Source organism: Schistocerca serialis, chromosome 8 (assembly GCF_023864345.2).
Source record: "Schistocerca serialis cubense isolate TAMUIC-IGC-003099 chromosome 8, iqSchSeri2.2, whole genome shotgun sequence".
NCBI classification, from domain to species: domain Eukaryota; kingdom Metazoa; phylum Arthropoda; class Insecta; order Orthoptera; family Acrididae; genus Schistocerca; species Schistocerca serialis.
In genome coordinates, this window is record NC_064645.1 from 314,717,589 (window position 1) to 314,733,908 (window position 16,320).

Sequence of the window (16,320 nt, forward strand, 5' to 3'; positions counted from 1 at the left end):
TTTTGTGCAAATATGGGCAGCAGTTCCACTCACAAAAAAACTTGAGATTAAATGACAAGAATTCTCGTCCTCTCATAGTGAGATTCATTATTTCATGTTCCATAGATTCCATCAAGAAGGAGAAACTTGAGGGATGTGAAACAAATTATGTTGAACAATAATAAAAGACAAGCAAATTATAGAAATTTGACATTCATGATGCATTAACAATAAACTATCATTACATTGCTTAATTGTATTTGTGTTCATGCCAGCTAAATTTAACCCAGTAAGTTATATGTCAATCACAGGTAGAGTGTTATCAAGTCTAGTGGCTCCAAAACTGCAACACTGTCCCCCACCTGTCATCCCACTTGCCACTGCAATCTGTCAATCACAAAGTTCCATAATGGAAATTGCAGTTGGAACAATACTTAAAGATAAATTACTGATACAGGTGCCCAGTTTCTGAATGTTGTTGCCTGAGTCGATGAAGGTAGGTAGGGGGGTAGGGAAGGATGCAAAAAGGGGGGCTGTGGAAAAGAGGTGGGTCTCTGGACAAGTGACTTCATGGCCATACAACAAGATGTAAAAAGTACAGAGGGTACCTCAAAAACAGATAAAGGATGTAGGAAGAGGGAGAGGGGGGGGATGAGGGGGGGGGAGGGGGAGGAGACAAATGTGATAATGAAGAGGGGGCAGGCAGGGGAGAGGGGAGGGAGGGAGGAGTTGAAAATGGAGTAGAGGAGAGCAAGGCAAAAAAGAGAGGGAGAGGGGAGGAGGAGGAGAGAGGGAGAAAGAGAGAGAGAGAGAGAGAGAGAGAGAGAGAGAGAGAATACTCACATGGTTGGGGGAGGGGGGGGGGAAGAAGAAGAGTGGTGGGAGAAGTCAGTGCATGATCTGTACAGAGGAGGAGTGGTATGGACAAAACAGAGAAAGCAAAAGTAAAGGTGAGGGAACAGGTTAGCAGAGGTTTAGGCCAGGGGAATTGCAAGGATGCAGGATGTGTTGGAGAGACAGTTCCTGTCAGTGTAGTTCAGAGAAACTTGTGCTGAAAGGGGATATCAAAATGGTCCTTGTAGTGAAGCAGCCATTGAAGTTATTTGTTTTGTGGTGTGGAGCATGCTTGGCAACTGGATCCTCAAGTCCACAGTTAACCACAGTTCAACACTGGCCTTTCATGTGAGTAGACAGTTGGTTACTTGTCATGCCCACAAAGAATGCTTTACAGTAATTGCATCAAAGGTGATATATAACATGGCTGATTTCACACATGTACTTGCCTTATATTGAGTAGGAAATGTCTATGACTGGACTGCGATGCGGATGGGTACATGGGACAGGTCTTGCACCTTGGGCGACCACAAGGGTATGACCCATGGGGTGCAGGAATGGAAGCAGTATTAGAATAATGATGAACAAGAATATTATTTTAGTTGGGTAGGTGGTGGAACATTACTTTGGAGGATGTGGGTAGAATTTTGGGCAGGATAGCCCTCACCTCAGGGCACAACGCAAGGTAGTTGAAGCCCCAGTAAAGGACATGGTTGAGCTTTTCAAGGCCAGGGTGATACTAAGTGATTAAAGGAGTACTAGTTGCTGACTGATTAACGGGTTTAATGGAAGGAAAAGTGATACTATGAAAAAAAGTTGTACCTCCAAAGTTGTATTAAGTGTCTGATGTTTCCTCTTATCACTAATGCAATATTTATTTGATTACATTGGTGTTTTTCAAAGCAAATAGTTAGCTATATTTTTAAATGTGTTTTACACTAGCATTATTCACAAAGGCAACACAATCAGATATATCACACAGCCTAAAATTGAGCAAAACAAATGTGTGCATATCCCCCTCCCCAAACACACACACACACACACACACACACACACACACACACACACACACACACACTTTCTCTTTCTCTCTCTGTCTACCAATACTTTTTGGTCTCTTTTTATTTAGTCATTAGTACTACTCCTATTTGGTGGGAGGTGATTTATCCTTATATAAGTATTCCATCCTGAATTTTCCATCATTGTATTAAAAATACATACAAAATATTTACACACTTCACTTTACACAGTAAAAATTGTGTGTTTAAAGATGTATGTTATAATTACAAAATATTCTGTATCCACTTAATGGTTGAAGACCAAGTAGCCAATTTTTAGAATGAATCTATTAAATAAGAAAGAAAGAGTAATATAGCACTTCTGTTTCCTGTCAGTTATTGATGACAAACAACTGAGAGCCTTTGCCAATGTAACATTCTGGGGACTAAAACCTGAGATGACTATGACCTGGTTGTGAAGTAAGCGTTCATACCAACACAGGCCATTGTGTGAAAGCATCTACAATGCCACATTTCAGTTAATTACTATAATTAAACAATCATCAGGTTATTATTGTACTTCACACATTAAGAGGATAGGACTGGCTACTTCTCATCAAATGAATGTGAAGCAAGAAATTAAGTGAAATGATACTTATGACAGTTGTTACACTGGGAAATCACTTCTTTATATTAACCCAAATTATACATAACAGTAGCAAGTAATGTATCAAAATATGTCCAACAAAAATATAATTTACCATAAGGTTTATTGTGCAGTTTTTTGTCTGACTTACCTATGGCAATGCTTCACAGGTGAAAACATTCAAAGTCCAAGTTGCTGATGGTTTCCATGCTCATGTAAGGTTTCACTTGCCTCCGGGACTGCGAGAATATGAAGACATGATATTTCCATTGGTACTGCATGTGTAAGTAGCAGTTCTTATGAATATGTTTCTTCATTTTATTTACAAGTGTGACTGCATGAATTATCTGTTTGGGAAAGATTTCAAATGTAGGGGGTGACCGATTATATGAAAATGTATACAACACTAGATAACTAGTAATGCCAGCTGACATAAAATGTGGCTTCAGTGCCCCTCTAGTTTTTCTTTGTTCCTGAAGGTTGCCATATTGAAGTAAAGCTGTGTCTTATTAAACATAAATTTGAATAAAGTGGGAATGAATTGTAATATTGTAGAGATACATGGGAATGGCAATGTACAGAGCTATAAAACAGGACCGCTGTTAGGATCAGCCATGAGTAAATTAACTGTCAACTTTCAGTTCATAGACTGAAGATTGGGAAACTAGGGTTCATCTAGAGCAAAATGTTGGACACATATTTGATTTATGGCAGATCACATAATGTTGCATCACCCTTTGTACCCAAGATCTATAATGCACACTTGTATGATGGCAATTGACTGACAATCCTTACAGTGGAAGAAATTCAAGAGTAGGTGGCTGTGTTCGAGCACTGGGTTTCAGCCTCTCTTCATCATCAGACATCATGAGCGTGACACCACAATATGCACACTCACTCCCAGTACAGTCACCTGCACTAAACAGATACACTTAACACACAATTCTCACACATTGTGAAGAAAACGTGACTAGGTCATCAGGGTCTCCCAGCCAATAACGCCATATGGCTTCACTTACTTTCAAAATGTTGTGAATGTGAGTGAATTATGCACTAGTTTGAGTGACAGAGGAAAGTAGATCTTTTCAGATGAAAGTTGAACACAAGTTCATGAGTTCATTCAGCTGTTACCAGGGATGACGTATTTCAATGTTCAGCTACTTGTACTACCAAATACGATAAGAAGGGTGCAGTCATCACCAAATAAATTACCTTATTTCATAATGCAGTTGTCAGTGCAAATGTAGATGTAAGCACCTTCAACAACTCATTTATGTGGGAAATTAACTTTAGTATTCTGTCTGTGAATGTTTAGGAGATAACACTTGATGCAGAGCATATACATAAGAATGGTGTGTTCTCAAACTTATTAAAAGTACCTGAATTCATAGTCTCATGGTGACAAAAATTATTAAAATCTTCTCAAACTTCCACCTGTATTGTGGTTCAGCTTGTTACTGGTTCATCCTCAAACTGAAGTAGGCAACACAGATGTGGTGCTTAAATCAATGCCCTACTTGGAAATATATTGAGCACTACTGATGTAATTCATTCACAAGTCACATTCCATTAATTCTGTAATAGAGGCGAGCCATGTTTAACTACCTCTGTAACACATACTAACAATAGATTATAATTATTGTTGAGTCACTGTAGAAAGATACCTAATAGATGCAATGGGCTGGGCAAAGCAGCTCCTGATGACAACTGCAACCAATCACATCATACAATTTTGTATATGCCCCTATGGCAACACCTCAGTGTTGCTGGAACTCTATAGGCAGCTACTGTTTTCTCCTACAACCATTTGCACTTTGCATTGCTGGCTGACAGGGATCAACTTACACCAACTCAACTGTTATGGCAATCACAGACACTGATAATTAGGGGTATTACATTGCTGGCCATTAAAATTCCACCACTGAAAAGAAGGCATGCAACAAACATAAAAATGACATGAGGTGTACTGTAAGCTTGGATATGGAAATGGTTAGAATTTCAGCACAATCACACAAAGTAGGTAGCAGTAAAGCTATTTGAATTCTGTATATAAAGAAAGATTATGCTGTGGGTTTGTCGTTCATAAATCACATTTTAATATCAGTTCTTTGTTAGAAGATCATGTTATGTCTTGTGTAAGAAGTAGGAATGTCTACCAACACATGTTGTAATTTGACACTTTATGGTTTTTTTTCCAAATTATGTTTCAAAAAATATTTTTATAAATAAAAAACATCTTATAATGAATGATATTACGTACAGACATATAAAGATCGCTTTTAAAGCTCAAAATAATGAGTTACAAAATTTTGAAGGTCACCAATAATAAAATCCCAAGTGTAATTGTGCCCTGGACTTTGATTAAAATATTCTGTAACTGGAAGTCAAGTTTTAGTTTCTGTGTAGCTATGAAGTCTAACCATGTATTTCACAACAGTTTGCTGTGAACATAAATCTTGGAGGAGCTGGCTTGAGCACTGTGGCTGTACACTGATCAACCAAATATTATGACCACCAACCTACTATTGACATGAACCCATCCAGGCAATATCAGCATCACATGGTGAGGAATGACTGCTATTCAGACACATTCATGGTGCATTTAATATCAGTGAGCATGCTGTCCGTGTGCAGAATGGGGAAGGCGTGCAATCTATCCAAGTTTGATTGAGGGCAGATTGTGATGGCTTGGAAGGTCAGCATGAGCATTTTGGAAACTGTATAACTTGTCGGGTCTTTGGCGAGTGCTGTGGTAAGTGTCTGCAACTCATGGTGAAACTAAGGTGAAACCACACCCAGACATCATGGAGTTGGGCAGCCACTCCTCATTAAGACATTGGATGTCGTAGGCTGGGCAGACTGGTAAAACAGGACAGATGGTGAACTGTGGTGAAACTAACATCAGACTTAGATGATTTTAATGCTAGGCAGAATAAGAGTGCACATGAACACACAGTACACCGAAGACTCCTAATTGTGGGCCTCTACAACCAATGACCCATGCACGTGCTAATGTTAACACCACAATATCAGTAACTATGACTGAAATGGGCAAGTGACAATCAGAATTGGTCATTGGCACAGTGTCAGAGCTTTGCATGGTCTGAGTAATCCCAATACCTACTTCATGATACCAATGGGAGGGCATGAAACTGTCATCCTCCAGGGGAACAGCTCCTTGACACTTGTACTGCGGGCAGAGACAAGCTGGTCACAGCTCCATTATGTTCTGGGGAACACCCACATGGGCATCCATGGGTCCAGTGGAGCACATGCAAGGCACCATGATGGCCAAGGAGTATCATACACTGGTTGCAGACCACGTACACCTCTCCATGATGATCATGTTTCCCCAATAGCAATGGCGTTTTTCATAAGATAATGCACAATGTCACAAGACCAGGAGAGTGGTGGAGCAGTTTGAATAACACTGCGGCAAGTTGCTATTGATGTGCTGGCCTTCCAGCTCACCATATCTGAGCCTAATCGAACACATCTGAGATGTGACTGAATGTGATCTCAGAGCTCAGCACCCACTCCCCAGAATTTATGGGAATTATGCGATTTTTGTGATGTAGATGTGGTGCCAGCTCCGACCAGCAACCTAAAACGGCTTCATTGCTTCCATGCCATAATGTGTTGCTGTTGTTATCCATGCCAAATGTGGACATACTGACTATTAGGTAGGTGATCATAATGTTCTGGCAGATCAGTGCACCAAGCGAGGTGGCACAGTGGTTAGCACACTGGACTCGCATTCAGGAGGACGACAGTTCAATCCCACGTCCGGCCATCCTGATTTAGGTTTTCCATGATTTCCCTAAATGACTCCAGGCAAATGATGGGATGGTTCCTTTGAAAGGGCATGGCCAACTTCCTTCCCCATCCTTCCTTAATTCGATGAGACCGATGACCTCACTGTTTGGTCTCTTCCCCCCCAAACAATCCAAATCCAATCCAAATCCAGAACAGTGCATTTATCTCATGCTACTGGCAAGCAATTGTCACTCAACAGACAAACTGTCATCACTTTCAGTCTCTAAGGAAATAACATTAAATTCTTCTTCGCTTTCTGAGCTGCTGAGCTCAATTTCAAACTCAGGATCACTACAACCATCCTTTTTTGAAAGCATTGCCTGAATAACAATACAGGAGAGTGTCTGAAAGTGTGCATTTTGCTGGAAAGTATACAAATCAGCACACAGTAAAGACGATATCTAGTAGGAATCACCTCAACTAAAGTCCACCCCCAGTAGCTGAGTGGTCAGCGCAACAGAATGCCAATCCTAAGGGCCCGGGTTCGATTCCCAGCTGGGTCAGAGATTTTCTCTGCTCAGGGACTGAGTGTTGTGTTGTCCTAATCATCATCATTTCATCCCCATCAAAGCACAAGTCGCCGAAGTGGCGTCAAATCGAAAGACCTGCACCCGGTGAACAGTCTACCGACAGGAGACCCTAGTCACATGACATTCATTTTTACCTCAACTATAGCCCAATAGCCAGCCTACAAATGTAGTGCTAGATGCTAACTAATAGCCAAACATGTAACTATCATTGCTGAAATGGATATGAGAAGGGTGTATTTTATTGAAAGTCTGTTCTTAAGTTACCCGCATACACTCAGGATTTTAAATTTCTGTCAGAATAATAAAAATGAGATGACTCAGCATTTTATGTTAAGGGGCCAGATTATGGTTTATCATTCCACAATACAGCTGCTCACATTGGTTGGGTCCCACGGCTAACATCTGAATATGCTATCAATGTCTCTGTGCCACTAGCAGTCAAGAGGACAGAGGTGCAACATCAAACAGCCATGTCACATACCTTGAGTATGCAAATGGGTTTGTTTGCAGCAAAACAAGGATCCACATAGACAATACATTGATGTCTGGAACACCACAAACTGTCAACAAAGTGACATTGCTACAGCTTCCCTCAACACACAGCAGAGAGTGCTGCACTGACAGTTGTGAGTGACAAGAACACTGGACACCACGTCATTTTTCAGATGAGTCCTGGTTCCAAAAATAGCATAATGATAGATATATCCCTGTGCAGAGGCTCTTGGGAGATTGAAGGCTGCCAGACTGTATTTGCCTGAGTGCAATTAGATACACAATGTGATCACCTCTGGTTCACATAACTGCTAATATGGACAGCAGGCATTATACACTGATGACCCAAGACATTATGACACCCTGCTTAACAGCTTACTCATCCATCCTTGGAACAAATGCATCACTGATTCTGTGTATCAGGGGTCTGACTTTATTGGTAGGTTTGTGGAGGTATGTGGCATTAGATGTCTATGCGCAGGCCACTTAATTTGCATAAATAATGGGCCGATGATTTGCATATGTGGTGATGGTGCCTGACAGCAACCCAGATGTTTGTAGGATTTACATCAGGCAAATTTGTTCATTGAGACATCAACATGAGTTCACCACAGTGCTCCTCAAACCACTGTAGCACAGTTCTGGCACCAAGACATGGACAATTATACTGCTGAAAGGTGACATCGCTGTTGGGAAAGACATCAAGCATGAAGAGATACAGATGGTTCGCAACAGTCAATGTGTCTTCAATTACTACCACAGATCCCATGCAAGTGCAGGAGAAGGTCTCCCGCAGCATAATACTGCTCTCACCAGCCTGTGTCCATGGGGGCTGCATGTTTCAAGCTGGTGCTCTCCTCAGTGATGGTATTTGTAGAGACCTTCATCCTGTTGTTGTTGTGGTCTTCAGTCCTGAGACTGGTTTGATGCAGCTCTCCATGCTACTCTATCTTGTGCAAGCTTCTTCATCTCCCAGTACTTACTGAAACCTACATCCTTCTGAATCTGCTTAGTGCATTCATCTCTTGGTCTCCCTCTACGATTTTTACCCACCACACTGCACGCCAATGCTAAATTTGTGATCCCTTGATGCCTCAGAACGTGACCTACCAACTGGTCCCTTCTTCTTGTCAAGTTGTGCCACAAACTCCTCTTCTCCCCAATTCTATTCAATACCTCCTCATTAGTTATGTGATCTACCCATCTAATCTTCAGCATTCTTCTGTAGCACCACATTTCGAAAGCTACTATTCTCTTCTTGTCCAAACTATTTATCATCCATGTTTCACTTCCATACATGGCTACACTCCATACAAATACTTTCAGAAATAACTTCTTGACACTTAAATCTATACTCGATGTTATCAAATTTCTCTTCTTCAGAAAGCCTTTCCTTGCCATTGCCAGTCTACGTTTTATATCCTCTCTACTTTGACCATCATCAGTTATTTTGCTCCCCAAGTAACAAAACTCATTCCACCTCCTCCCAACTCCCAGCTCATCTCCTCTTCCTTCCCTTCTTTCTGTCCATTTCTCCAGCCTCTCTCTCTGTCCATCTCTGCCTCTCCCTCCCTGTACATCCACTTCTGCCCCTTCTCTCCCTAATCATCCCCTCCTCTCTTCCCCCTCCACCCTATCTCCATCTTCTCCTCTACCCTCCTCAACCTCCCTCATGCATGCCCATCTGCACATGTAGCCCCAGCAACAGAGGTCAATAAAGCAGGCTGACACTATTACTACTACATGCCTCTTGTGCAGCACACCCTATATGTTAAGGGCTTGGAAATTCTTTTTCCCGTGACATGTAGGCTGCCATGCAGAGCTGGCTGAAAAAGCAGGCCAATATTACTCCAACACAACACACCTATTGTGCTTGGAAGTCTACACACTGGGGACTGAAAAACGATTTCTTGCAGGTTGGTAATGCAAGTTAATACTATTCCCACATAACACACCTATTATAAAGGGCAGCCTATGTAACTATTTGAGCTAAAGCACTATAATACCCCCCCCCCCTCCCCCCCTCCCATATCCCATCACAATGGTGGCCCTCTCAGGGCAAAGATATTGTGTGCCATATTCGGTCCACTGCAGTCCAAAGGACTGGAAGGAGTCACCAGACGTACATACATATTCTCAGCTTTACATATACTAAGATCTATACTGAAGAACCAAAGAAACTGGTACACCTTTTCACGAACCCACTCTACTGTGCAGGAAAAGTTATCTCCATAAGGAAACCATTACAGTGTGGCTAATGGCTGTATAGTACTTTAGTAGAGCTGGCCATTATGTCTCCTTTGTTGATGCTGATGAGTCTGCGTTGTCCATGTGGCTTCTCGTTGTCTAGGTGATGATTCCTTGGCTGCTCTGGGTCCAAGAAAAGGAGCGGGTTTTTTAATTATCACTGGACTATCGAAATCATGACGCAGTATTCCACAGTTTCTTTGTATCAAAAACACACTTTTATTGTCAAAACTAGATACACAACTACTCTCAACTGCGGCCAACACTCAAGTGTCCGAAAACCCATTGTAGACCAAAGATCACGGTCATAAGCTACAAAGAACATACAATTCCAATATCGATTATTGATCGCAACACCTAACTTAGTATTATCTTAAGCAAAAGCTTTTTTAACATGACTTTAGTGAATAATATAACAAAATGATGTCTATTTGTCAGTTCCATTACAATGCCCCCCAAGAATTTTGTAAGTATGAAAATGTGAACAAAATTCTGACACCAGAATAACGGACCTGCCAAGAATATGATTTTAAATAAATTAAAATTTTTAATAGAACTGTTTTCTTTGAATTATGCTAACACTGAAATTGTCACACTAAGTAAAGGAACACATACAATTTTTAAACTTAGAGTAAATGAAATACAAAAGAAGATTCACAATTTTCACTGAGAAGAGTCCATAATGTTGTAGCACTTCACATGAAACCATTGAAAGACTGTAACTTTTAACTGCAGGCCTGTTTTATTTTCTTTTGTTGCCCACTTTTCACACTACTCACAGTCTGTCCCACATTGTCCATCTGCACATAGGTGACTTCCATTAAAAGGTCTGATTTCTGCTTTTCCTGCAGTGCGTCTGTTTCCAAAGCTTAGATGTTTGTATTGCTTCATTGACTATAATGCCATGTTATCTAAAAATCACATACAGAGATCACCTTTTGGTTACATAATGTTTATATGTAAGTACATGGTTAGGATACATAGTTAACCTTCTGGTAATGTTTATCTAGTGGGAGAAGTTTACAGAATCTGTCTGAGTAATACTACAAAGGTATCAACTGGTCCAAAACAGATCCTTTAAAAAATAATAAATTCAATAAACTTGTAATACAAATGCATCAACATATTGGGTGTAAAATGTCTTATCACAGACTACAACACTTACTTCAAGGATAACAAAATTAAATTGTTTTCGAAAGTAAAGTTACAGGAAGTTTGTTACAAGGGTTCATATTCACAGTAGAAGTGCAAAAGTAGAATCATGCATGAAAGTTTTGGAATGGTATGTATCTATCAAAATTAAAAAAATATTATTGCCTATGCTTTTGCAGTGGTTGAGAAAGAAATGTACAGTAATTCATGTGGTTTACTAAAAATTATTGTCTCCTAGTAGAGTTGGACATATCAAGCACTTAAGTGTGTAGTAATTAGGACTCTGCCTTTAAGATTAAAAAAATTAAAAAACTTAATTGTTGCAAGACAGATTTAGTGCTGATCAGTGGCTTGCATTATAAATGACGTCTCAACAAGTGTGGTGTGAGAAAGTTATACAAGCTAAAATTACACAAATTATCAAATATCAATCAAATTGCATAAACATACAGAAATATCAAGAACTTACATGGCAAGCATATTACACAGAAAATTCATTGCAAACACTTCATACAGTGAATACATATTAAACAAATAACAAACATTTTAAAGGGCACAAAACTGTATCAAAATCAGACAATTTTTTATATACAAAATTTCCAGTGAAAAACTTTTGTTGAGTCACCTTTCACTTTCTCAGACTAGTCTTATCCCTTTTGTTTATACAATTTCAATGAGACAATATTCCTTAGCCCGAGAACTTTCCTGGATTTAGGATACACCAACCAGTATCCATTCGGGTGTGGATGCTCTACAATCTCGAATGGACCCATGTATATATCAAAGAATTTCTTTATTTCAGAAGTTATAATTTTTGATTTCTCATGTGATTTTACTAAAACATAATCTCCAACTTTAAACTTGGTTGCTTTGATCTTGCCATCATGTCGTATTTTTCTCATTTCCCCCTGTTTTATCATGGTTTCTTTGGCTATGGCTTCACGTTCACGCATAGTCATCATTGTGCATGGTGGAAATTCTACGAGTTCATTGATAATGTTGTCTGGTTTTAGATGAAACATAATTTCATGAGGTGAAAATCCTGTGGAAGTGTGCTGCAAGCTATTCATAACATCTTCAAAGTCTCGTACATGGTCATACCATGTAGGATGTTTATGACTGCAATATGTACGACCAATCTCGCGCATATACCTCTCAGCTGGGTTTGACGACGGATTATATACAGATATTTGAACATGTTTGATTCCTGATTTATCAACAAAGGCTTTCCAAACTTTTGACAAAAACTTAGAACCGTTGTCCGACAAGATTGCTTTTGGTTTCTCCACGTTGAAGAAATAGTCTTTTCAACTTTTGTAACTATCTCTTTACCTGTGGCTTTTCTGACAGGATACAACTTGATTAGTTTAGAAAATACATGCACCATGACAAAAATGTAGCAGTGGCCACTCCTACTCCTTGGAAGAGGCACATAGAAATCAACAGTGACTAAGTCTAGAGGTTGTGCAGGAATAATGTTTTGCATTTCACCTTGACGTTTTCTGTTACTTACTTTGACTCGTTGGCACTTATCACAAGTTGACAATTCTTTTCTAACTTTCTTGGCCATATTGTAGAAGTATATGTTTTCTTGTAATTTCTGCATACACTTCTGTATGCCACAATGACCATAGCTCTCATGAGTATACCTAATTAACCTCTCAGCTTCCTCCTCTGGCCAGCATAGTTTCCAATTGTCAGAGTCTTCATCAGTTCTCCTAAACAGAGTACCTTTAAACACCTTATAGTACTTGTCTAATTTTTCATAGTTCTTTTTCCCTAAACAGCTCTTTACTAATTTCACAATATATATAAATGACCTAGTAGATAGTGTCGGAAGTTCCATGCGACTTTTCGCGGATGATGCTGTAGTATACAGAGAAGTTGCAGCATTAGAAAATTGTAGCGAAATGCAGGAAGATCTGCAGCGGATAGGCACTTGGTGCAGGGAGTGGCAACTGACCCTTAACATAGACAAATGTAATGTATTGCGAATACATAGAAAGAAGGATCCTTTATTGTATGATTATATGATAGCAGAACAAACTCTGGTAGCAGTTACTTCTGTAAAATATCTGGGAGTATGCGTGCGGAACGATTTGAAGTGGAATGATCATATAAAATTAATTGTTGGTAAGGCGGGTACCAGGTTGAGATTTATTGGGAGAGTGCTTAGAAAATGTAGTCCATCAACAAAGGAGGTGGCTTACAAAACACTCGTTCGACCTATACTTGAGTATTGCTCATCAGTGTGGGATCCGTACCAGATCGGTCTGACGGAGGAGATAGAGAAGATCCAAAGAAGAGCGGCGCGTTTCATCACAGGGTTATTTGGTAACCGTGATAGCGTTACGGAGATGTTTAATAAACTCAAGTGGCAGACTCTGCAAGAGAGGCGCTCTGCATCGCAGTGTAGCTTGCTCGCCAGGTTTCGAGAGGGTGCGTTTCTGGATGAGGTATCGAATATATTGCTTCCCCCTACTTATACCTCCCGAGGAGATCACGAATGTAAAATTAGAGAGATTAGAGCGCGCACGGAGGCTTTCAGACAGTCGTTCTTCCCGCGAACCATACGCGACTGGAACAGGAAAGGGAGGTAATGACAGTGGCACGTAAAGTGCCCTCCGCCACACACTGTTGGGTGGCTTGCGGAGTATAAATGTAGATGTAGATGTAGATGAATTTCCAATTTGCATCACGGTTCTGGCTCCTCCTGATTTTATCACACAATGATCTAACAACTTTTTCATCTGTGACCCCTTTAATATACCTCATTTTAAACTGTTTTTCTTCATTCTGATAAAAAATTTCTGTTTCCCCTCCTACTCCTTGATAGAGCATCCGCAACTATGTTGTCAGGGCCTTTAATATACTTAATTTCAAAGTTGAATTGTTGTAAATACAATGCCCATCTTGTAAGCCTATCATGATAGAGCTTGCATTCCTGTATATATCTTAAGGCTTTATGATCAGAGTACACTATTACCTTATGTCCAAGTAAATAGGTCCTGAATTTTGAAAATGACCACTGTATGGCTAATAGCTCTTTTTCTGTTACTGTATAGTTCTTTTCATGCTTCAGTAACATTCTGTTTGCAAATGCAATTGTAGCATTGACTGTCTCCCCATTGACTTCTTTTATTTGAAATAATTCAGCACCTAGTCCATAATCACTGCTGTCAGTATGTAAACAGAAAGGTAAATTGAAATCTGGTCTGTGTAACAGGTTCTGGTTATTCAGTTCCTTTTTTATTATGTAGAAAGGCTCTTGACAATCTTTACTCCACATTCAAACAGTGTCCTTCTTTAACAAGTTATTTAGACAGGGTGTGTTTAAGCTTTGTTTACTTACAAATTTTCTGTAGAAGCCACATAGCCCATAAAATGATTTCAGTTGTTTTCTGTCACAGGGTATAGGAAACCCTGCAATAGCTTTAATTTTGTCTGGATCAGCCATAATTCCTTTTTCTGATATGACATGTCCCAAAAATTTTAACTCAGGTACTGCAAATTTGCACTTTTCTAGTTTTAGTGTCATTCCTCCGCTTCTAAGTTTCTCACATGCCTGTCTTAAAAGCCCAACATGCTCATTCCAATCTTGTCCAATTACTAAAATGTCATCTACATAAATCACTAATTTGGATACAAGTTCCTGCCCAAGCACATGGTCTAAAGCTCTAATGAATTCTGCTACCGATGAGTTCAAGCCAAAAGGGACTACACAATACTGATAGCAATGACCATTGTAAAGAAAAGCAGTGTATTTCCTAGATATGGGTGCCAGGGGTACTTGGTGAAAGCCTGAGGTTAAGTCTAGACTTGACATTAATTTTATGTCCTTGAACTTGTGCAACAGCTCATCAATGTTTTCAGGGTGGTCTGTTTCCCTGTATAAGATCTTGTTTAAAGGCCTGGAGTCAAGAACTATTCTCACTCCCCCATCCCTCTTTGACACAACTGCCAGTGGGTTATTATAAGCACTGATACTCCTTTCAATAATGCCACACACTTCCATCTTATGTAATTCTTTCTCAACTGCTATACGTTTTGCTATGGGCACACCATATGGTTTTATGAAAAATGGGTCATGTGGTCTTACTAGCAAAGTACATTCGCAACCCCTAACTTTCCCTGGAATGTTGCTAAAGAAATCACTGTATTCCCATAACAAAGACTCTAGTTCCTGTTTTTGCTTATCATTTAGACCGCTAGCTTCTGAAATCTTAGCGTTTACCAGAGTGTTGAAATCTACTTCACTTAAATCTAGCTCTGTTATATGTTTGTCAACATATCTTTTCTCCTTTACAAGATTTATAGTGTTAAATTTATCATTACACAAAACTGCATTTGATCTGATAAACTTGGTGGAGATACACCCCCCATTTGGTGTTGTTATGATAAGTTTTTGTCCTCCCCAGTCAAATCTTGCATCTACACTCCGAATCCATGACATCCCGAGAATACAGTCCTCACTGAGGCCTGGTATAATTAGGCATCCATGTGTAAATGTGACTCCCTCAATTGTAAAACATAACAAAGTTTGTCTTTTCACAATTTTACTAAGTTTTCCTGTAGCCCCTCTTATTTTCACCCCAATGACTGGCATTTCAATGTAATCTTTCTCGCACTTCAGCTTTTTGCTTAGAATTTCAGATATTCCTGACACCTGACTCCCTGTGTCTATAAGGCACTTGCCTTCCCAGGTACCAACTTTTGCTCTAATGTACGGACTAACTATGTCATCACCTTTTTCAGGCTGAACATATTCATACAATAAATCATTTTGAATTTCACTGAAACAATGACTTTCTGACTTACAAGTACCTATATTACTGTCACCTTTATTATCTACGGTCGTTACATTAACACACACATCATTAGCACTGTCGCTTGCATTGACAATTTCATTAATCCAAATATTTTCATGCATACAACATTGTTCACCACTAAGGAATTTATCCTTCAGTTGTACAACAATAATATGTTTAGTGTTTTGCCACCACCAGGATATAAAATTTGAGACATATTAAGAATCATTTTTCTAAAATTGCTATCATTTTTAATTGCATAACTATTTAGCCCCCCCCCCCCCCACCCATGAACCATGGACCTTGCCGTTGGTGGGGAGGCTTGCGTGCCTCAGCGATACAGATAGCTGTACTGTAGGTGCAACCACAACGGAGGGGTATCTGTTGAGAGGCCAGACAAACGTGTGGTTCCTGAAGAGGGGCAGCAGCCTTTTCAGTAGTTGCAAGGGCAACAGTCTGGATGATTGACTGATCTGGCCTTGTAACAATAACCAAAACGGCCTTGCTGTGCTGGTACTACGAACGGCTGAAAGCAAGGGGAAACTACAGCCCTAATTTTTCCTGAGGGCATGCAGCTTTACTGTATGGTTAAATGATGATGGCGTCCTCTTGGGTAAAATATTCTGGAGGTAAAATAGTCCCCCATTCGGATGTCCGGGCAGGGACTACTCAAGAGGATGTCGTTATCAGGAGAAAGAAAACTGGCGTTCTACGGATCGGAGCGTGGAATGTCAGATCCCTTAATCGGGCAGGTAGGTTAGAAAATTTAAAAAGGGAAATGGATAGGTTAAAGTTAGATATAGTGGGAATTAGTGAAG

The 16,320-nt window shown here is 39.9% G+C and overlaps 1 protein-coding gene across 1 annotated transcript in view; it reads left to right on the top strand.

Moving 5' to 3' along the window:
- Window positions 1–16,320, top strand: part of LOC126416993 (inactive dipeptidyl peptidase 10-like) — a 1,159,463-nt gene that overhangs the window by 1,101,252 nt on the left and 41,891 nt on the right. The window contains exon 14 of the mRNA XM_050084879.1: window positions 2,628–2,740. Coding sequence (XP_049940836.1) covers window positions 2,628–2,740 — 113 coding nt within the window. The remainder of the gene's footprint in view (window positions 1–2,627; window positions 2,741–16,320) is intronic.